We start from the raw sequence: 21,605 nt of genomic DNA, 5'->3' as shown, positions 1-21,605 counted from the left end.
TATTATTTCCTAGATACCATTTTTTAAAAAGATTGATTTATTTTACTTGATAGAATTACAGAGAGACAGGGAGAGATCTTCCGTTCACTGACTCCCCAAATGACTGAAATGTTCAGAAATGGGCGGATTGAAGCTTGGGGAGCCAGGAGCTTCTTCCAAGTCTTCCACTTGGCCGTCCTCTGTCGGTTTGCTAGGCCATGCGTTAGCAGGGATCTGGATTGGAAGTGGAGCAGCTGGGACTAAAACCAGTGCCCATATGAGGTGCCATTACTGCAGGTGGAGGATTACCTTGCTACACCACTGCACTGGTCCTTTGTTTCTCTTAAAGATCAAGTAACTTTAAGTTGTACGTGTTATTTGGCTTATTTTCTCTTGGTTTAGACCTTGTCTCTCTTGTCCTTGAGAAATCAGAAACTTAAAACAAACCCGTAGAGAGGATTTAGGAGTTGATGCCATTTACATGTTGTAGGTTACAGGTCAATGGCTAAATTGTCTAGGATTTTCTAGAGGTTCTGCTGCTGCTCTGGTAAGACTGACTGGCACTGTGATACAGAGTGTAAAGCCACCTGTAGTGCAAGCATCTTATGTGAGTGCAACTTCCAGTCCCTGCTGCTTAACTCTCCAATCCAGCTCCCTGCCAGTGGCCTAGGAAAAGCAGCAGAACGTGGCTCACGTATATTGGCCCCTGCAACCCATGTGGGAGACCTGGAAGAAGCTTTTTGGTTTCGACCTGGCACAGCCCTGGCTGTTGCAGTTATTTGGGGAGTGATCAACGAGGGACTGTTTCTTTCTCTTTCTCCTCTGTGTCTTTATAACTCTGCCTTTCAAAGAAACCACTAAAAAAATCTGCTTTGGGGCCCAGCGGCGTGGCCTACTGGCTAAAGTCCTTGCCTTGAACGCACCGGGATCCCATGTGGGCGCCGGTTCTAATCCTGGCAGCTCCACTTCCCATCAGCTCCCTGCTTGTGGCCTGGGGGTTCAGAGAAGCTGTCTGGCAAGGAGGGCATGAAGTTACATTTTTCTTCAAAGCAGCTAAAAATACAAAAATAGTCTTACTGAACATTCAGTTTGTTGATGGAAAGCTACTCTAACTTGGGGTTCTTAGAAAGCTAACGCCCACTGGTGTTGGATACCTTTATCAATCTTTATCTTTACCTTCTCTCAAGTTTCAGAAGTCTTTGTCACATCTAAGAAAGATAAAGTAGCAGTACAGACCTCCTTTTCCGGGTCTAAACCTACGCCTTCCTTTCCTTGTTAGAAAGGACCAGAAACAATAATTGCAGAAAAGATTATCGTCAGAACTGAAATTTGGGGTAGGCGTTGGGCCGAGAACCGACATCCCAGGGTACAGTGCAGGTTAGTGTCTGCCTTGGCCTCGGTTCCAGCTTCCTGCTGTGTTTGACTCTGGGCTGCAACTTTGAGAACTCAGGAGTGGACCCTGGCCACCCGCCTGGCAGACCTGGGGTGCAGGCAGTCAGGCAGTGAGCCCGTGCCCCAGAAGCACTGGCTTTCTGTCTCATATACTTAAAAGAAAATCTACCCTAGTTCAGTCTTAAAATATTGAAAATGTGATAGCTGCAGCACTCATACATAATTCTCATCCTTTTTTAAAAAAAATTTTTTTTTGAGAGTAGAGATTTACAGATAGTCTTCCATTTACTGTTTCCCTAAATGGCTGTCAGAGCTGGGTTGGTGCAAAGCTAGGAGCTTCTTCTGGGTCTCTAATCCATGTTGTTGCAGGGGCTCAAGCACTGGGACCGTCCTCTGCTGCTTTCCCAGGTGCATTGGCAGGGAACTGGATTGAAAATGGAGCAGTTGGGACTCTGTTGCCCATATGGGATACCAGTGCCATAGATGGAGGCTTAACCTACTGTGCCATGGCACTGGTCCCAATTTTTTTTTAAGATTTATTTTTTATTAGAAAGGTATATTTACAGAGAAGAGAGACAGAGAGAAAGATTTTCCATCTGCTGGTTCACTCCCCAAGTGGCTGGAACAGCCACAGCTGTGCTGATACGAAGCCAAGAGCCAAGAGCCAAGAGCTTCTTTCCCGTGCTCCACGTGGGTACAGGGTCCCAAAGGCTTCGGGCCGTCCTCTACTGCTTTCCCAGGCCACAAGCAGGGAGCTGGGAAGGAAGTGAAGCAGCCAGGATATGAACTGGCGCCAATAAGGGATCCTGGCGTATGCAAGGCAAGGACATAAACCGCTAGGCCATTGTGCTGGGCCTATATACCCCAATTCTTAATCTTTTGACTTGGGAATTCCATGCCTATAGTGTTAACTGAAATGCCTATGGAAGGTTTTTTTTTTTTTATATTTTCTGATTTTAGAGATTTAAAATTTGAAAAAAATGTGCCAAAATAAATTATAATCCAGGAGGTGGCGCCTGTGAGAGTTGAAAGCAGCAGATTAACTCCTTGTGCCAAATGTCCAATCCTGTTGTGTCCTTACTGAAATAAGAATAAAAATTGGAATCGCAGGGCCAACATGGTGTTTTAACAGGGTAAGCCTCCACCTGCTTATGCTAGCATCCATATGGTTGCCTTTTTGTATCCTGGCTGCTCCACTTATCGATCTAGCTCCCTGCTTATGGCCTTGGAAAGCAGTGGGAAATGGTTCAAGTCCTTGGGACCCTGCACCCATGTAAGAAACCTGGAGGAAACTCCTGTCTCGGTTTTGGACCGGCCCAGCTCTGATGGTTGCAGCCATTTGGGGGAGTGACCCAGCAGATGGAAGATCTCAGTCTGTGTTTCTGCCTCTCTGTTAGCTCTGCCTTTCCAAGTTAAATTAATAATTGCTTCTAAAATTGTAGTCTCTTGCTTCCAACAACACTTACCCAGCTTTGAACTTCCTGCAGTTTATTTTGGGTGCCCCCTCTAGGAGGTAGTCTGCGCACGAGATCAGGAGTCTTTGGCTCTTGTTCACCGAGATTACTGAAGCAAAACAGTGCCTGGCAAGCAGTGGCTGTCCACTGAGCTGTCACAGGAGTGAGTGAGGAACTGGTGTGTGAGGAACTTAGCAGGTCAGCAAGAGATTGTACAGCTGGCAAATAAAATATTTTGAGTGAATATCTCAATGTAATGTCCTTCTAGTATTAGAAATTGATTTCTTTGTTTTGGGCTTAATAAACTTATAGACAACTATCTTCCCTCTCCAAATTTAGTTTTTTGTTTTACTTGTATGTGAAGGCTTAATTAAAACCAAATTACCCAAATGAAACAAAAAGCCAGTTATCAGGAAGCTAAGACGGGCAGCTGTGAGATTAATCTGACACCTCATCTGGGGAACATCCTGTCCCTCAGATGCACTGATCTTATCAGCCTTAAGATTGGAGAAGTTCATGTGATGAAGCTCTCAAAAACCCTGTGAGTACTTTTGACCTCACATTGCCTCAGTCATCTTGGCTTTATGTCTTACTTGGTACTTTTTGATGGTTTTACTCAATTTTTTTATTTATTATTTTTTTGGAAAGGCAGATATACAAAGTGAAGGAGAGACAGACAGGAAGATCTTCCATCTGCTGGTCTGCTCCCCAAGTGTCCTCCATAGCCGGAGCTGAGCCGATCTGCAGCCAGGAGCTTCTTCCTGGTCTCCCCTACAAGTGCAGGGTCCCAAGGCCAGGAGCCGTCCTCTGCTCTCCTAGGCTGCAGACAGGGAGTTGGATGGGAAGCAGAGCTGCCGGGATTAGAACCAGCGCCTGTGTTGGATCCTGAATGTGCACGGCAAGGTCTTTAGCCACTGGGCTACTGTGCCAGGCCCTACTAATCTTTAATTTCCTTTTTATAATCTTCAGTTTCCTCATCTCTAAAATTATTTTTTAAAGATTTTTTTTTAATTGAAAAGTTACATCTACAGAGAGGAGGAGAGAAAGAGCGTGAGATCTTCTGATTCACTCCCCAAGCCGCTGTCATGGTCGGAGCTGCGCTGATCTGAAGCCAGCAGCCCAGAGCCTTTTCCGGGTCTCCCACCTGGGTGTAGGGTCCCAAGGCTTTGAGCCGTCCCTCTCTGCTTTCCCAGGCCACAAGCAGGGAGCTGGATGGGAAGCAGGGCTGCCAGGATTAGAAGCGGCACTCATATGGGATTCTGGTGCAATCAAGGCAAGGACTTCAACAACTAAGCTACTGTGCTGGGCCCTCGTCTCTAATATTTAATGTTGGTTTGCTCATGGCTTTGGATTTTGACTTTTTGCACATTTGTCTGAATAAAGATAAAGGTGCTTTAATCATACATTTAACAAATGAACATTTCACAAGGTGCAGTATCTCTGAATAATGGATCAAACTCAAAGCATACTAGTTTTTGTTTGTAAATAAATGTTATTGCCTCTTCTTGATATAGTGGTGGGATAATTGAACATGTGCCTACTTTAATTTCAATAACATTCCAATATTAGTTTTTAAAGACGCATGATTTATCCTGATATGTGATCTTAAATTCTGAGAGTTTTAAAAATTTTTGCTTTTTTTCGATTAAGGTATTGTGAATTTGTGATATAAAATAGAAATGCAAAGCTAACTGATTTTCTTTTAAAATTAAAGGGAGTGAAGATACATTTCAGGCGAGAATTTAAGATCTTCCTTTTTTTCCCTAGCCTATATTATGAAACTGAAATTTTGGACATGCATACTGTTGACTAGTGTTGGTTGTCTTTAGACTGGATAAGAACATTTTAAAAAGAAGCATATTCTGTAGAAAATATTCCAAACATCTCTGAAGCTTTGACTCTCTTAGTAGGAAAACGATAAAAGATGACAGACTCTGAGATCTTTAAGGTAAAGTGCTTAGAAAGGTTTAGCTCTTATTTCCCAGGGCATTGTTTTAGGCAGGGGCAAGGAATTAGCATTTGGGTGTTGTGATAGTTTGGTCTCAGGTAGAAGAATACTGTAAAGCAGACTGCACTCCTGAAAGAGAAGATGCTGCACTGCTTCTTAAAGGGTCGCATGACTGTTTTGTGTTATTTCAGCTCTAAATGATTTCATGTGTTGGCGGTCTATATAGGAAAGTAAGGGCTGCACAGTCACAGCAGTCCAGTTCTGACCGAGTGCTGAGAATTTGCTTTACTGTAAAATGGGGCTGAAATTCCTGCAGTGTCACTGTGAGAGTTGAGGTGAATAGTGTAGTGGAATGCGTGCTATGCTCCCGGCCTTGTGATTGTGGGCTCTTAGTAAATGTTCGTTGTTAGTAAGGGAACAAGTTTCCGAAAGAGAAGACTGCCTTAGGCAGGCAGGCATTCCTTGCGAACCTGTTAGTTTTGTGAAAAAGCAATGACTCTCCCTTTCTTGGTTACTGACTTGGAAACCAGCACGAAGGCCTTTCCCTTCCTGACAGCTGAAGCCACCTGTCTTACTGACTTACTGTCGGCCTGTAACTTGCTGTGGACTTAGTTAACAGTTAACTTGTTGCCCAGTTAGAGCATTCGATAGTTTTAAGATGATCACACTTGCTTCTGTTGATGAATTCTGTGGTTATGCCAAAACAGAATCCTGGACATTGTAGTAAATTTTTGGACCTTAAGCAGACATGAGTCTCATTATTTAATCTGTCACCTGCGTATTCTTGGCCAAGTAACAGAAGTTCTGCTTGAAGGAGAAATGGCTGAAGGAGGGGATTACAATTTTTGGAGTTCTTTTAGGTTAAATTAAAAGATTTATATGTGAAATTATGTGATACACCCTAGACATAATAGTAATAATAACCACAATTATGGTTTCTTCTAGGGTTCTGGTTTCTGTGTACTTTGGTGTTTCTCATAGTTCAGGGCAGTTGCAGAAGAGAAATCCACCTGGAGAGTGTTAGACTAGAAGTCATTACTGGGCCCCTGCTCGGGCTGACACTGAGCTGAGCAGTGTTTGGACTTCTGCTGCCTGTCTGCTTGCTTCTTACTTATTCATAAAGTACTTTGTTCATATCTGTAAAGTGTTTTTTGGAAATACACTGTTATATTGGTTTTTATTTTAAGATGAATTTAAGCAGAAGATGTCTCTTAGCAAAACTTCACATTGTTATTTTTGTAATTCCTCTATATACTGTATTTGTGTGTTAAATGCTTTTGTTTCAGAGTCTGTCTTTCTTACCAGGTTCAAGCATTGCTTAAGCTGCATCAATGGAGCACATACAGGGGGCTTGGAAGACGATCAGCAATGGTTTTGGATTCAAAGATGCTGTGTTTGATGGCTCCGGTTGCACCTCCCCTACAATAGCTCAGCAGTTTGGCTATCAGCGCCGAGCGTCAGACGATGGCAAACTCACAGAGTCTTCTAAGACGAGCAACACTATTCGTGTTTTCTTGCCGAATAAGCAAAGAACAGTGGTATGTGAGCATTCCTCTCAGGAAACTGGTTGTTTCTGTATGTGAAATGTTACAGATCATGTTGCCCAATTGATGGGCGTATCTTTATTAAGGGTCTTTATTAAGTAATTTTCCAGTTTCTTCCTTTCTGTTGCTATTCCTTCTACACCCTCTACTTTTTCCTATCTGTTGGCCCTCCTTCCATTATTACTCTAGCATGGACTAACTTCCTTTTCATCACTTCATCCAAACAAATTGAGTATCTTTTAAGTGAAATGCTTGAGACCAAAAGTTCTTCAAATTGCGGAGTTACAGGAGTTTGGAATGCTTGCATATCATCACCAGTCAAGCTGCGGAAATCCAGAGTCATGTCGGTTTTACCAACATCATGTTGGTAGAAAAAAGTTTTAGATTTCAAAAGTTTACATACTTAAATGTTTCAGATTTTTGGACAAGCTAATTTTTAAATATATGTATACATATATATATTTGAAAGGCAGATTTTATAGAGAGAGGAGAGGCAGAGTAAGGTCTTCCATCTGCTGCTTCACTCCCCAAATCATCCTACAGCCCAGCCAGAGCTGAGTGGATTGGTAACCAGGAGCCAGGAGCTCCACATGGGTGGAGGGACCCAAAGACTTGGTCATCTTCCACTGCTTTCCCAGTCATGAGCAGAGAACTGGATGGGAAGTGGAGCAGCCAGGACACAAACCATTGCCCATATGGAATGTTGGCACCATAGGGCGGATGGTTAGCTTATTCCACCACTGCGCTGGCCCTGACACCAAGGAGCACCCATATGGGATCCTGGCGCTTGAAAGGAGAGGATTAACTAACTGAGCCATTGTGCTGGGTCCTATTTTGGATTTTAGAAACAAAAAATTGACATGGCTGTAGAAGAAAAGTGAAATTGTATGATTTTCATCACTTGAGACTTCCACACCTCTATCCCATCCTCCATTCTTTGTACAAAATCAGTGTGTGGTGTACTTCCTTAAAATCAAGGCAGTGTTCAAAAGTCTGGTTATTTGGAATAAATTTAATTTTGTTTTCCTTATTAAAAATGAGAATTTGAGTGGCAAAATAGTAGTGCCAATTTCTCATATTTAAACTGATCTTTTGTTTGCAAATTGATTTTTACCTACTTTTTTCATTAATTTTCTTATTTTTTATTAATTTTCTACCTTTAAGTTGAGATGTCAGCTGTAGACATGTGAGGGTTACAAGAAGTTGAAACTTAATTAGTGTTTCTTCAGATGTTGTCTTCTCCATCATCATTTACTAGCAGTTTGCCTGGAAGTTGGGGAAGGTTCATTTGACATGATGATTGAGTGAACCAGTGTTTAACAACCAGGTACACAGTAAATTCTTTTTTCTTTTTTTAAGATTTATTTATTTTATTAGAAAGGCGGATATACAGAGAGGAGGAGAGACAGAGAGGAAGACCTTCCATCTGATGATTCACTGCCTAAGTGACTGCAGTGGCCAGTGCTGCACCCATCCGAAGCTGGGACCCAGTTCCATCTTCCAGGTCTCCCACGCAGGTGCAGGGTCCCAAGGCTTTGGGCCGTCCTCGACTGCTTTTCCAGGCCACAAGCAGGGAGCTGGATGGGAAGTGGAGTTGCCAGGATTAGAACCGGGGCCTGAATGGGATCCCGGCACGTTCAAGGCAAGGACTTTAGCCACTAGGCCACCACGCTGGCCCACAAGTAAATCCTTGCATTGCATTTTTAGGTTTATCATTTAAGCCGATTTCATAATGTTTGTAGAGTCTGTGTCCTGACCTCTGTGCCTGAGGTTCATGCCTGGTACAGAGACTGACATCACTGCGTTGGGAGCTAGGATTGTTTTTGCTCTCTTCTTCCCCGCTCCAGAGCACATGTGTGTAGTCCTCAGCAAGCTCCATTCATAGCTAGCGTTGAGAAAGAGTAACTTAGAAGTCTGACTTACATTCTGGGTTATGAGAAGAAAAGTGGAAAGCAGAGATTAGTTTCTTTCTTTTTTTTTTTTTTTAAATATTTTTATTTAAAAGGGAGATTTACAGAGGAGCAGAGAAAAGGTGGGATTGTGAATCTGCTGGTTCATTCCTCAAATGGCTAGAGCTGAGTTAATCCTAAATTAGGAGCTTTTTCCAGGTTGCCACAGGGACGCAGGGTCCCAATGACTTTGGCCATCCTCCACTGCTTTCCCAGGCCATGAACAGAGAGGTGGAGGGCAATGGAATAACAGATATCTTCTCCATCACCATGAACCAGCACCCATAATGGGATGCTGGAACCTGCAAGTGGAGTATTTCTCTGTTGAGCCATGGTGCTGGCCCCAGTTGCTCCTGTTTCTTTGGCCAGAGGTGGGTTTTCTATCTCTGATATAACCAACTTCTTTCACTTGGTACAAGGTTCAAAGAAGCAGTGGAGGGCCAGTGGTAACCTAGTGGATAAATCCTCACCTTGTGTACACCAGGATCCATATGGATGCTGGATTGTATCCTGGCTGCTGCGCTTCTCTTCCAGCTCCCTGCTTGTGACCTGGAAAAGTAGTAGGAGATGACCCAAAGCCTTGGGATCCTGCACCCGTGTGGGAGACCTGGAAGAAGCCACTGGCTCCTGGCTTTGGATTGGCTGAGCTCTGGCTGCTGGGGAGTGAACTAGTGGAAAGAAAATCTTCCTCTCTTTCTCTCCTTGTCTCTGTAAATTTGAGTTTCCAATAAATGTAAATAAATCCTTAACAACAGCAACAACAACAAAACCACAATAGAAGAGGGCAGAGCCACTTGCCTGGTTAGGACCATTAGTTGTCACTACTGAAACCCTACTGGAACCCAGAATGATTCCCCTGCCCATGGAGTGGGCTCTAGAGATTATTTAACTGATGACCATGTGAGTACTTATTTTTATCTTTATTTGTTTAGGTTTTAAAAATTTATTTTTATTGGATATGTAGATTTAGAGAGAAAGATCTGTGTGTTGGTTCACTCTTGAACAGATTTGACATTAATCAAGCCCAGAACACCCATCAAGTATTGACACTTGCCTGATATAAGGCAAGTTAGGTACTTCTCTACAGCTGGGGATATTTTGTGTTTTTAAAAAACTGTGTTGTTGCCTGGCAAAGCTGAAAAGAGAAGCCGCCTAACAAGCAGGTTAAAACAAATTCCTTGGCTGCCTTCTCGAATAAACTGAATTGTAATCCTTTTGGGTTGTTTATGGGAGGAAACTGAAAGTCTATGTTTTTTACAAGGTTCTTGGATGCTTGTAAAGCCAGCCACCTTTTGGAACCTTGCTCAGATTAGAGGATACTTAAAGAATGTCCTTCTCTTGAAATTTGTGACATTTAATGGAGATTAAGCGTAAGCTCAGCTGTCAATTTCCAGCTTGGAAGGCACTGTTGACTCAAGCTTGGATACAGATCTGAATTGTCTGTGGTTAAGTATTTGTTGCCCTTCATTTTCCTGATTCTTGCTGTGCTGTCCTCACAGTGCAGATGAGCATATCTCACGTCATCTGTTTTGTTTCTGAAAAAGCTGTAGGCTCGTGGGATCTTTTTAAGGATACATCACTGCTTGAGGAAGGCTTCAAAATAAATTTATTTACTATAAGCATGTAAAATAAATAAGATTAAAATAAGAGTAACAAACGTGATGTTTTGCCACTTAGTTTTCACATTTAGTTAATTGTGATAATTCTGCTTGCTATATTTCCACTCACTTCCAGTTGTTTTTTTGGACATAAATGCCAGATGCTTATCTGAACTATTTCATTATGTTCAAGAAATGTTTAAAGAACATAATTTTATTCCTTTAGTTTTTAAATAGGTGGTGATCATATGTGTTAAGTGTCAGAAACCCTACTCTAAGTTACTTTCCTCAAAGACTTTCTTTGATGAAGATCTTTATTGGACTGGTTATTGAGTGTACTAAGTTAAGACTCTCCTGGGCCTGGTGCAGTGGCCTAGCAGCTAAAGTCCTTGCCTTGAATGCATGAGGATCCCATATGAATGCCAGTTCTAATCCTGGCGGCCCCACTTCCCATCCAGCTCCCTGCTTGTGGCCTGGGAAAGCAGTTGAGGCTGGCCCAAAGCCTTGGGACCCTGCACCCACGTGGGAGACCTGGAGGAAATTCCTGGCTCCTGGCTTTGGTTCGGTGCAGTACCGGCCTTTGTGGTCACTTGGGGAGTGAATCGTTGGATGGAAGATCTTCCTCTCTGTATATCTGACTTTGTAATAAGAATAAGGAAATCTTTAGGGGGAAAAAAAAGACTCTCCTTGGAACGCCCATGTCCCTTGCTGCGTTGCTTCTGACCCTGCTTCGTGATGGCGTACTTGGGAAGGGCCTCTGGCTCCCTGTCACCCAACGAGAGACCTGCATCGACTTCCTGGTTTCAGCTTGACCCAGCTCTAGGTTTTTTGGTTTTTTTGGTTTTTTTTTGGCGGGGGGTGTTACTGTGCTTAATATAGAACTCATCTTTGTTCTTCAAAGATTGGTTACTGGGCAGGTAGTGTTCCTGTAGTTTGTAGTCATAGCAAAATAAAGCCTTATGAAAGTTTCTTGTCACAACTGGTACTTTGAGACTTGTTTTCCTGGTCTTGTGTCCCCTTCCTTCACAGAGTGTTTTTATTTTGTGCCCCTAGTGGAAGAGCAGGTACAGGTACTTCTCTTGCTCATTCTTTAAGACTTTTTTCTATATCCTAAACCAGGCAGAGAAAGATAGGATTGTTATTGAGATGGTACAATTAAGATAACTCCTGGGCCTGGCTCGGTTGCCTACTGGCTAAAGTCTTTGCCTTGTATGCCCTGAGATCCCATATGAGCGCCACTTTATATCCCAACTGCTCCACTTCCCATCAAGCTTTCTGCTTGTGGCCTGGGAAAGCAGTGGAGGATGGCCTAAAATCTTGGGACTCTGCACCCGTTTGGGAGACCTGGAGGAAGCTCCTGGCTTCAGATCGTCTCAGCTCTGGTCATTGCAGCCACTTGGGAAGTGGAGTTGCCAGGATTGCAACTGTAGCTTGTATGGGCTGCCCATATCACAGGTGGGTGCTTATCGCGCTGTGCTGCAGTCTGGTCCTGATGGGCCATTCTTTTTCCAGGTGCTTACTTGTTCCCAGATATTCAGGTTGCTGGGGGTTCTGTGTGTTCACCATTGTGAGGGATGCTACAACTTGCACTGGTTCTGAAGTTGTTCTCTCTTTGTAGGTCAATGTGCGGAATGGAATGAGCCTGCATGACTGTCTTATGAAGGCGCTCAAGGTGAGGGGTCTGCAGCCAGAGTGCTGTGCTGTGTTCAGGCTTCTCCAGGAGCATAAAGGGTGAGTACTCAGCAGGTGCCTTCGGACTGTTCAGCATCATCTAACTTCAAATTCCTGGCTCCAGTTAAAAAAAATCATACTGGTTTCCTGTAGAATATTATCTATGCATTTTTAAGAGAAAATTAAGATACTATGAACTGGAAATTATTGCTTGAATATTGTTTTGAATGTTTGAGTTGATGGTAAATGGAAACCATATTGTTAGTGTATTTTTTAAATTTTTAATTTTAATTGGAAAGGCAAATTTACAGAGAGGAGAGACAGGTAGATCTTCTGTCCACTTCTTCACTCCCCAAGTGGCTGCAAGTGTGGAGCCAAGCTGATCCGAAGCTGGGAACCAGATCTCAGCACTTGGAAGACGAGGATTTGGCCAATTAGACATTGCACCGGGCCCAGATGGTGTATTCCTCGAGAACAAAGGTTTTGCTTTATTTAAAATGTTTGCACTATTTTTTTTAGTTAGTGAGTGCTGTTTTGGGGATATTGAGAATCTTGGTAACATTAACTCATTTGTTTTTCCAAGGCTGAATGTGAACTGAATCTTTGCTGCTAGACAGACACAGTTAAAAGACACAGCGGGATTTCTACCTCTTGTGCTGATGGTTGAAACAAGACAGAGACACCCCTTGAAAAGCTAGAATTGTCTACAGTTCTCCAATAGCCATTATTTTTTCCCCTTAAAGGAAACCTTTTAGAAGGTTAATAGGCTAATCCCCTGCCTGCAAGTGCCCGCATCCCATATTAATACTGGTTCATGTCCCAGCTGCTCCACTTTTGATGCAGCTCATGGCTTATGACCTAGAAAAGCAGTGGAATGTGAGCAGAAGTGTTGGGACCATGCACATACATGGAAGACCCAGAAGAGGTTCCTGGCTCCTGCCTTCAGACCGGCTCAGCTCTGGCCATTGCAGCCATTTGGGAAGTGAATTAGCAGATGAAAGGTGTTTCTCTTGCTGTCTCTCCTTCCCTGTACAAATCTGCCTTTCAAGTAAAAGTCAATAAATCTTAAATATACAAATATGTGTATACATATATACATACGTGTATACATATATCCTGTCTGTTGGTTTACTCTCCACATGCCCACATGCCTGTTGCTGGAACAAACTGAAGGCAAGAGATGGGAAGTTTTGGTTGTGTAATGTGTTTGCTGTTGCTATTAATATTAAACTCTTCTCTTGTTAAACATCTTCCTTTGGTATTTTCTGAAATTCTGCAGTAAAAAAGCGCGTTTAGATTGGAATACTGATGCTGCATCCTTAATAGGAGAGGAACTTCAAGTAGATTTCCTGGATCATGTTCCCCTCACAACACACAATTTTGTAAGTTGCAGTTTTTTCTTCTTCATGGCATGTTAGATATGTTGCCTAGTGTCAGGAATTTCTCAGAGGCAGTAAGTATTGATTGCTTAATGTTCTAGTTATGCCATTGCTTACAATAAAGCAATGTAGATTATTTGATTAGATATGTTTTTTTTTAATGAATTTTACAATGTTGCAAGCAGGAGTCTTTATTTTGTAATAATAATGAATTTTGCAGGGCCAGGATTACTCTTTGGTCAGTTTTCATTTAATCGGCTTGTTTGCACCAATGTTCTTGTAGGCTCGAAAGACGTTCCTGAAACTTGCCTTCTGTGACATCTGTCAGAAGTTTCTGCTAAATGGATTTCGGTGTCAGACTTGTGGCTACAAATTTCATGAGCACTGTAGCACCAAAGTACCTACTATGTGTGTGGACTGGAGTAATATCAGACAACTCTTGTAAGATATCCTTTCTTTCAGAGAATGTAGGGAAAGCAAGTATATAGACACTTTGATAGTCTGGCTTTTAGACTTGTTAAAGAATTGTAATGTGGAAATCATCTACTTCAGAATGATAGGTGTTTTTGTGTGTGTGGTTTTTCTTTTTTGCTGTTGTTGTTTCTGTTTTTTCTTTAAGATTTACTTATTTGAAAGGACGGTGAGTGGAGGGTTGAGTCTTCCATCTACTGACTTACTCCCTAAGTTGTTGCAAAGGTTGGGGCTGGGCCAGGCTGGAACCAGGAGCCAGGAGCTGCTTCTGGGTCTCCCCTGTGGATATATAGCCCAAGTACTTGGGGCATCCTCTGGCTGCTTTTTCAGGCACATTAGCAGGAAGCTGGTTAGAAGTGGAACAGCCTGGTCTGAAACTGATACTCATATTGGATGCCAGCATTATAGTTGCCAGGTTAACCCACTGCACTGCACCTCGGGCCCCAGAGTGATAGTTCAGAAACTAGCTAATTTAGTGTGATTTGTAATACAAAATGAGCAGGTAGACCTTTTTTTTAAACTATTAATAGGTACCAGTAAGCAATCAGGGAAAAGACAAAGGGTTATGAAAATTAAAAGGATTTTTGACTTTTCTGTCTGTATTTATTTGAAAAGTAGAGTTAGAGAAAACATCTGACAGATATGTGAAAAATCTCAGTGTTAACTGATTGTAACCACCTCTGAGCTCTAGTTACTCCTGGGGAAAAGGAAGATGTTACGTTCCCTGTAATGTTTTTTTGAGGATTGGTGATGATAGCCATATGGGAAATAGCTGAGCTGAAGTGGTCTGGCCTCTGCATGGAAAGTGCCCAGTTAATGCAATATCATTTTTCCTCTTTTTTTGGGAAAAAAAAAAATCTTTATTTGTTTGAAAGGCACAGAGAACAGAGATTTTCTGTCTCTTGATTCACCCCCCAGTGCTCCCAAGTGCAGGGCCTGGGTACCATGAAGTCAGGAAGCAGGGACTCACTCCAGTCTCCAGCCTCACAGCTTGAGCCACTCCTGCTGCTGTCTGGATGGGAAGGTGCTGTAGGACTTGCATCTGAATTGCTGTATGAAATGCAAGTGGCAGCTTAACTTGCTATACCGCCACACTGGCCCCATTTTTCCTCTTACATGGCACCTTTTTTTTTTTTTTATTAAATAAGCTTTTTATTTAGTTTTTTGTCTTTGTATCTTTCTAAGACAGTGTTTCCAGAAAAGCTGTATATGATACAAGTCATAAAATTCCTTACTTTAGCCTTAAGAAAACACGACTTTAAAAAATACACATTTTTGGGGCCGAGCACAATGGCTCAGTGGCTAAATCCTCACCTTCCATGCACAAGGATCCCATATGGGTGCTGGTTTGTGTCCCGGCTCCTCCACTTCCCACCCAGCTCCCTGGTTGTGGCCTAGGAAAGAAGTAGAGGACAGCCTAAATCCTGGGGACCTTGTACCCACATCTGAACCTGCTGGCTTCAGATTGGCTCAGCTCCAGCCATTGTGCCACTTGGGGAGTGAGCTAGCAGATAAAAGGTCTCTCTCTTTCTACAAATCTTCTCTACAAATTTTCCTTTCCAATAAAATTAATAAATCTTTAATAATGTTTTTGTTTTTGTTTTTTTGTTGTTGGAGGAAAGACAGAAAGAGATAGGAATGGGGAGAGGTCTTCTATGTGGTGGTTCTTTTCCCCAGGTGGTCTCAGTGTCCCATGGTTGGCTGTGCCAGAGCCAGGAGACAGCAGCTTCCTCTGCATCTCCTACATAGGTTCAGGGATCCAAGTACTTGGGCTGTCCTCCGCTGCTTTCCCAAGCACATTATCAGGCAGCTGGATGGGAAATTAAGCAGCTAACATTCCACCATATAGGATGTTGGCATTGTAGTTGATGGCCAAACCAGCTGTATCACAGCATTGGCTTCACCAAATGTTGCTTTGATATTTCCTGCTGGAGCCTGCACGTTCATTGGCAGGCCAGTATTTCTCACATTCCAGTCGTTCCAGCGCAGATGATTGGATTGTTGTTTCTTTCATTCTTAGTACCTATAAAGGTAGAAGAAAATGTGATGAGAAACTTCAGTTGAGTAGCAGCTTACAAGGCAGGGCAGGCCAATTATTTGTAGATTCATTGCACACCTGTAAGCTTGTCTTTCTCTGATTTTACTTAGATTATTTCCAAATTCTACCTTTGGTGAAACTGGGGCCCCAGCACTGCCTTCTTTGACAATGCGTCGGATGCGAGAATCTGTTTCCCGGATGCCTGTTAGGTAATTTTTACTCATAGCTTTTCCTTTGGAAGCTTGTATTGGGGTTGGTAGCATTGAAAACCCAAGTGCAAAAGAAAATTCCTTTGCATTCTGTTGTCTGTCTGTGAACATTTGCTGCTTCTGTGGAGCTAAATCTTGGTCTTACAGCAAAATGTAGAAGTCTTATCCTCTGAAAGTGCTCACACTTCATGAGGTGGTAATGACTTGAGTTCTTTCTGATATCAAGGCATATCTTCATACCTTGTTAAGTTTGAAAGAACTTAAGATTCTGTCTTTCTTGATGGTGAGTTGAGCTTCATTGGGAAGGGTCTCCAGTTAAATACCAGGTCATTCAGTAAAACTAAAACCCTTTACTCTCAAATGCTTATTATGGCTTCGCATTGTGAGAAACATGGTAGTTAATACATCAAAAGAACTGAAAAATCTGATATGATGTTAATATACTTTCTACTCCACGATAGGCCAGGAGGGCAGAGAAATCTTCCAGCTTGTTAGAGTGTGAGAGGAAGACTCAAGTATAATCTATCAAGATTGTAGCAGGTGACTTATAGATAACAGATTCTAAACCACATTAGACATTAGCAAAAATACAGAGACATACAAGAGCGATCCTCACAGCCTCTTAACAGGAGGTCATATGCTCAGAGTAGAAGGGAACCCCAGAGCAGAACAAGAGGACAAGAAGAGGGCTATATCCTAGTCCTGGAGACAGCCGGAAACCTCCCGAGTGTTTTTGCCACAGAAGCGGTGGATACATTATCAAGGATCGTCAGTATGGGCACCAAGGACCATATCCCAACTGCCAAGGAGATCACAAGGATTTGAATGCCTGCAGGTCAAGAACTCTGTCAGCCAGTTCCTGTCATATCTCCCAAGTGGGATTGAAGCAGCCCAGAACCCTCCACATAGGGTCTGATGACATCGGAACAACAGACAGGAGCCCTGGGAGATCCTCAGAGATAGGAGAATTGTAAATTTCCTCCTGGACTCAGGAGAGGAGCTTTCTCTGGTCCTTCCTTGTTCCAACTTTGGCTCCCCATCCTCTCTAGCAATGACCATCAGGGTTGTTCAGGAGCCCCATAATTAGCTCAGAAAGACAGAGAATAATACAGAAAGATTTGGACAGACAGGAAAAAGTCAGTTGGCCTATAATTACTCGGCCTGTACCTTACTGGTCAGGTGCCCAACTTGGCTTTTCCTAGAACTCACTAGGTAGGATGAAGAATTCAGTTATACCTCACTAACTAAGATATTGGAGATTTCTCTGTGTACCCACCAAAGATTGTTCTACTCCCCCGTGGTTAATATATGGCTTGTTAGAATTATAAATCAGTTTTGATTATCCTAAAATGTACAAAGTTCTGTAAGAACTTGCTTGAATACTATAAACTGCTAAATATAATCATGAAAAAAAAGAAAGAAATAGCATTCACCAAAACCAAAGGCAAATGTGAAGATCATCCCAGTAAAATAACAGTAGAAGACCAAACAATGGACAACCCTAAAATGACAGGGCCAAAGTACCACCTATCATATGAACCCTGAATGCACATGGCTTACACTCATCAATCCAATGGCATAAATTAATAATGGATTAAAAATACAAAACCCAGCTATCAGTTGCCTACAGGTGACCTACCTATCTCACCAGCAAAGATCAACAGAAACTATATCTCATGGATTTCGATGTTTTTATTTTCATTTGTTCAAAGCATTTTTTTCTCATTAAATTCTTCACTGACTCATAAGTCACACCATGCCTTCAAGAAGGTTCTTGGTATTCTTCATTGTTGCAGTTATGTATTAGTCATTCACTAGCATGTGATTTAACTTCATTATACTGTAAATTTCTGTTTTTCTTCCTGTTGTTGATTTTGTATTGTGGCTTTTCATTTAAGGGGTGGTAGAGTAACTAGATAATGGAGACTGTCATATCCAGATGTGAGGATACAATGCAGTATGCATCTCTACTTCCAGATCAATGATGAACTCCCAATGAAACTGTTAACTGTATCTTGACAGTGGGATGCTGGACTCTGCCATTGTCCATGCCCACAGTGATGTTTATGAAGAATTATATTACTGTATTAATACAGGGGAAATCAGTGGTGGGAGGAGGATTTTTTGGGAAGGGGGTAAAGGGAAATCCCAAGGCCTATGGAACTCTGTCATAAAATAATTAAAAAAAAAAAAAGAAGAAAGTATGTCATTACAAAAATTGAAAGAAAAATTTGAAAAGGAGAAAGGGTAGGCATGAGTAAGTAAGGGAGGTATTGGCGGTAGGGTGGGAATTACCTTTTGGTTATTAAAGTTGTACATATGAAATACATGAAATTTGTTCCCTTTACTTGAATAGAAATTTAAAAAGGAAACTAAAAAAAAGAAACACGGTAGTTAATAGATTGCTATCCAAAAGAATCTAGTTACCTTTTCCGTAGAAGCCTGTGAGTTTATGTATAATTTGTCGTAGTGACTTTGTGTCCCAGCTTTAAATTTGAATTTTGCTTAGTGCTTACTTTGCTTAGTATTACTTTAGAGCCTAAATATATGTATCCATGTCTTTATTCTAAGTAATGTAATAAATTTTTAATAACTGTAAAGTTATTAAAAGCAGCCATATCTCAAAACAAGAAATTTGATTTGAAATATTTGGGTTTCTGTGTGTGTTTTTTGTTTGATTTTGTTTTTGTTTTTGTTTGATATTTGAAAAGCAAGTCTGGCAAACAAAAACTACTTGTCTCCTTTTATTTTTTTTATAAGCTTATATTTATTTGAAAAGCACAGTTACACAAAGGGAAGGAGAAATAGATCTTCAATCTGCTGGTTCATTCTAGAAATGACCGCAATATCTGGAGTTGCGTTGATCTGAAGCCAGGAGCCAGGAGATTATTCCACGTCCCCCACATGGTTGAGGGACATCTGTACATTGGCAGAGAGCTTGAGCAGCAGTGCAGCAGCTGGATCTCAAACCTGTGCTCTCTGGTTGAGTGATGCTAGTGGAGGTTAATATCAGCCCTGTTGCCTTGTAAGATTAGGAAAAAACCAGATCTCCTATGCCAGCACATTGGCTCAACTGGCTAATCCTTCACCCCCAAGCATCATCATCCTACGTGTGTGCCAGTGTGTGTCCCAGCTGCTCCCCTTACATCCAGCTCTGTGCTTGTGGCCTTGGGAAGCAACAGAGGATGACGCAAATCCTTGAGACCCTGTAGCTGTGTAGGAGACTCGGAAGAAGCTCCTGGTTCCTGACTTCAGATTGACCCAGCTCTGGCCATTGTGGCCATTTGGGGAGTGAACCAGTGGATAGATCTGTCTGTCTCTCCTTTCTGTACATCTGCATTTAAAAAATTATAAATATTTAAAAAGAAAAAGCCAGGTCTCTGAAGGCATGAACATAGAATTATGTGGAAAGGCAGTTTTTCAAAGCAGTAGGTATTTTATTTCTTGAATTCCTACATGAGTATTCATGAATGTGACCAAAGCTCAAGTTAATGTTTAAGCAAATAATGAAAACACTATTTTTAATGTTTGTAGCAATTTAGTCAGTGAAATAGTAGCACTGACTAAAAGTGACTAGTGATTAATTTAATAATTTAGTATTGTGATTTAAATATTGAGTCCACAAAAATAATTAGAAAAGGAAATGAATGTATTTGCTTGTAATTTTTGAGTGTTATATGCAGGGTGTAATGAACAGTGGGTAAAATCCTGGCATTCATGCACATATCTGTAATGTGTCCAGCCATCTGTTCATGGAGTTCTAGTAGGTTTAGTCTAAGCTGGGAGGGTTCCAGGTAGGCTAGTAGGTGGTGCTATGGTAGGCAGAACTTTATCACTTCTTTCTCAGAATATGTAAAGATTTGAAGTATTCTGTAGAAATGATATATTTTTGAAAAGTTGTAATGTTCCCTTTTGTTTGTATTGCAAGTCCAAGTGTTCCTTTCCTTTCTAAAAATTTGTGTGCACAAGCACCTTGACAGCTAAGAGGTTTTTAATTTGTATTGTTTAAATACAATAAATTTAATTAAATTAAGTCAATTAAAGGTTTTGACTTGTATTGAAGGGCTGATCTGTGTTGTCAAAGGTCGTACAGATAGTTTACTGCAAAGTGTCTTAGTGAAGGTCCAGCAGGACTGACCGAGTGCCAGCCCTGGACCCTTTGTCCTCTCTCCAGTTCCCAGCACAGGTACTCCACTCCTCACGCCTTCACCTTCAGCTCCTCCAGCCCGTCCTCGGAAGGTTCCCTCTCCCAGAGGCAGAGGTCGACGTCCACACCCAACGTCCACATGGTCAGCACCACCCTGCCTGTGGACAGCAGGATGATTGAGGTAAAGAGGCGCCCCGGCTTGGGAGTGGGGGGCGATGAGTGTCAGGCCGCTGAGGGCGGAGAGTTTGGGTCTCAGACTGTTCAGGAGTTGAGCAGTGCTTTCTCAGGCCTCTGTGCTGCTCAACTTTCTCTCTTAGCCCTGCCATTTTTAGACTGTCTTGTTAATCCAGTTCACAGCTATCAGCTGGAGAGCTAAAACCTCCTGAAGAAATGTTCATACTTGACTCCTTTTCCATGGCAGATTTAAATAGAATTTCAGTGAGCTGATTTGTAACAAGATAAATAAAGAGTACTTTCATTTTTGTGTTGGAAAGAATATAATAGTAATGGAAGTAAGAGCGCTAAATTTCACTAAAAGGGGGGAATCCTAGGAGTTTAACAAGCAGGTCTTTAGGTAGATGTTAATTCTTTTGGTTCCAAACTATGTTTTCTTTTATTGGCTTTTTGTGTCTTCTGTTTATTATGTTTGCTTTCTACTTCATCTTCAATAACCACTGAATACACTTCCTTTGTTCTTTATTCTTTATTTCTCCTTGCTTTGGACTAGAATAGCAGCCTGAATGCTTCTCCCAGGGTGTGGTCCAGATGCTTTTGTTTGAGGGGAAGAGTAGGTATTTTTCTTCATGCATTTGCTTTCTTGTAATTAATGGGATTGCTAAGACTATCAGACAGTAAATTCGTATTTCTTGTCAGAATTGTTTTTAAATTTCCTTTTTTGCCAATAGATTATATGAGAGTAAAGAAACCATGCATCCTGTCCTGGTGGTATTTTCAGTAGACACTAACCTTGCCTGGTACAGTACGGGAGTTGTAGATTGGCGTGGAAATTTAAAGCAGGTTCTTGTTGGTGCACAGCACAAATTAGTTCTGTATGGGGGTGGTAGATTTTCATCTCTACTTGTCTGATGCAACTTATATGAAATAACTGCTGTTAACTGAATACCACTCTAATTGCAAAAAAAAGTTTCAGCTGTTTTACTTACATTCTGAATGTAAGTAAATACAATTTTTTTATTAGAAAAAAACAATATATAGTAGGTAAATTTCTCAAGTTAGAGTTTTGAAGCCAAGACTATTAAAACAAAATAAATGCTTAGTAAAAACTAATGTTTTGATTATTTAGTTAGTACACAATCAGTATTCTCTGTATGGCCCATTTGTTTGACAGACCCTGGAAAATCATTTATTAATACCTTGTCAGAGGTGCCTATGTTCTCCTTGTGGGTGAATTGTTCCTCCAAAAACCGCAGGGATACCTGTGCCACACAGCTCACTAAGATCTCAAGTCACGACATACTTTTTCTGCCACGGTGAGAAAGATTTTGCACAAACATTTAGTTTTATTTTTTGTTTTATCATCCCAATTAATCTACCAGCTATGTTTTTGATAGCGTATGGTTTGGTTCTATGAGGAAGCAATGAAGTGAAAATCCTAGAATTCTTAATACAGAATAGCACGGTGGTTACGCTAATCCTTTCTTTAAGAGCAGAATAAATTTTGGGGCCCAGTGTGATGCCTTAATACCTAAATCTTTGCCTTGCAAAAGTGCCGGGATCCCATATGGGTGCTGGTTTATGTTCCTGGCTGTTCCACTTTCCATCTATGGCCTGGGAAAGCAGCAGAGGACGGCCCTAAGCCTTGGGAC

At 41.6% G+C, this 21,605-nt stretch overlaps 1 protein-coding gene across 4 annotated transcripts in view; it reads left to right on the top strand.

Annotated features, from left to right (window-relative positions):
- RAF1 (Raf-1 proto-oncogene, serine/threonine kinase) overlaps positions 1 to 21,605 on the top strand; it is a 60,180-nt gene that overhangs the window by 21,227 nt on the left and 17,348 nt on the right. The window contains exons 2-7 of one of the 4 annotated variants that reach the window (XM_040995220.1): positions 6,079 to 6,311; positions 11,483 to 11,595; positions 12,815 to 12,917; positions 13,198 to 13,355; positions 15,534 to 15,632; positions 19,807 to 19,960. In XM_040995220.1, coding sequence (XP_040851154.1) covers positions 6,105 to 6,311; positions 11,483 to 11,595; positions 12,815 to 12,917; positions 13,198 to 13,355; positions 15,534 to 15,632; positions 19,807 to 19,960 — 834 coding nt within the window. In that variant the 5' untranslated portion in view covers positions 6,079 to 6,104. Of the gene's footprint in view, positions 1 to 6,078; positions 6,312 to 11,482; positions 11,596 to 12,814; positions 12,918 to 13,197; positions 13,356 to 15,533; positions 15,633 to 19,806; positions 19,961 to 20,506; positions 20,567 to 21,605 lie in introns of those variants that run through there. The other 3 variants (XM_040995221.1, XM_040995223.1, XM_040995224.1) reach the window with 3 other exon arrangements.

The sequence above is a fragment of the Ochotona curzoniae genome, unplaced genomic scaffold, assembly GCF_017591425.1.
Source record: "Ochotona curzoniae isolate NIBS_2020 unplaced genomic scaffold, NIBS_Ocur_1.0 contig_908, whole genome shotgun sequence".
NCBI lineage: Eukaryota > Metazoa > Chordata > Mammalia > Lagomorpha > Ochotonidae > Ochotona > Ochotona curzoniae.
This window is presented reverse-complemented; position numbering and strand designations above follow the sequence as displayed.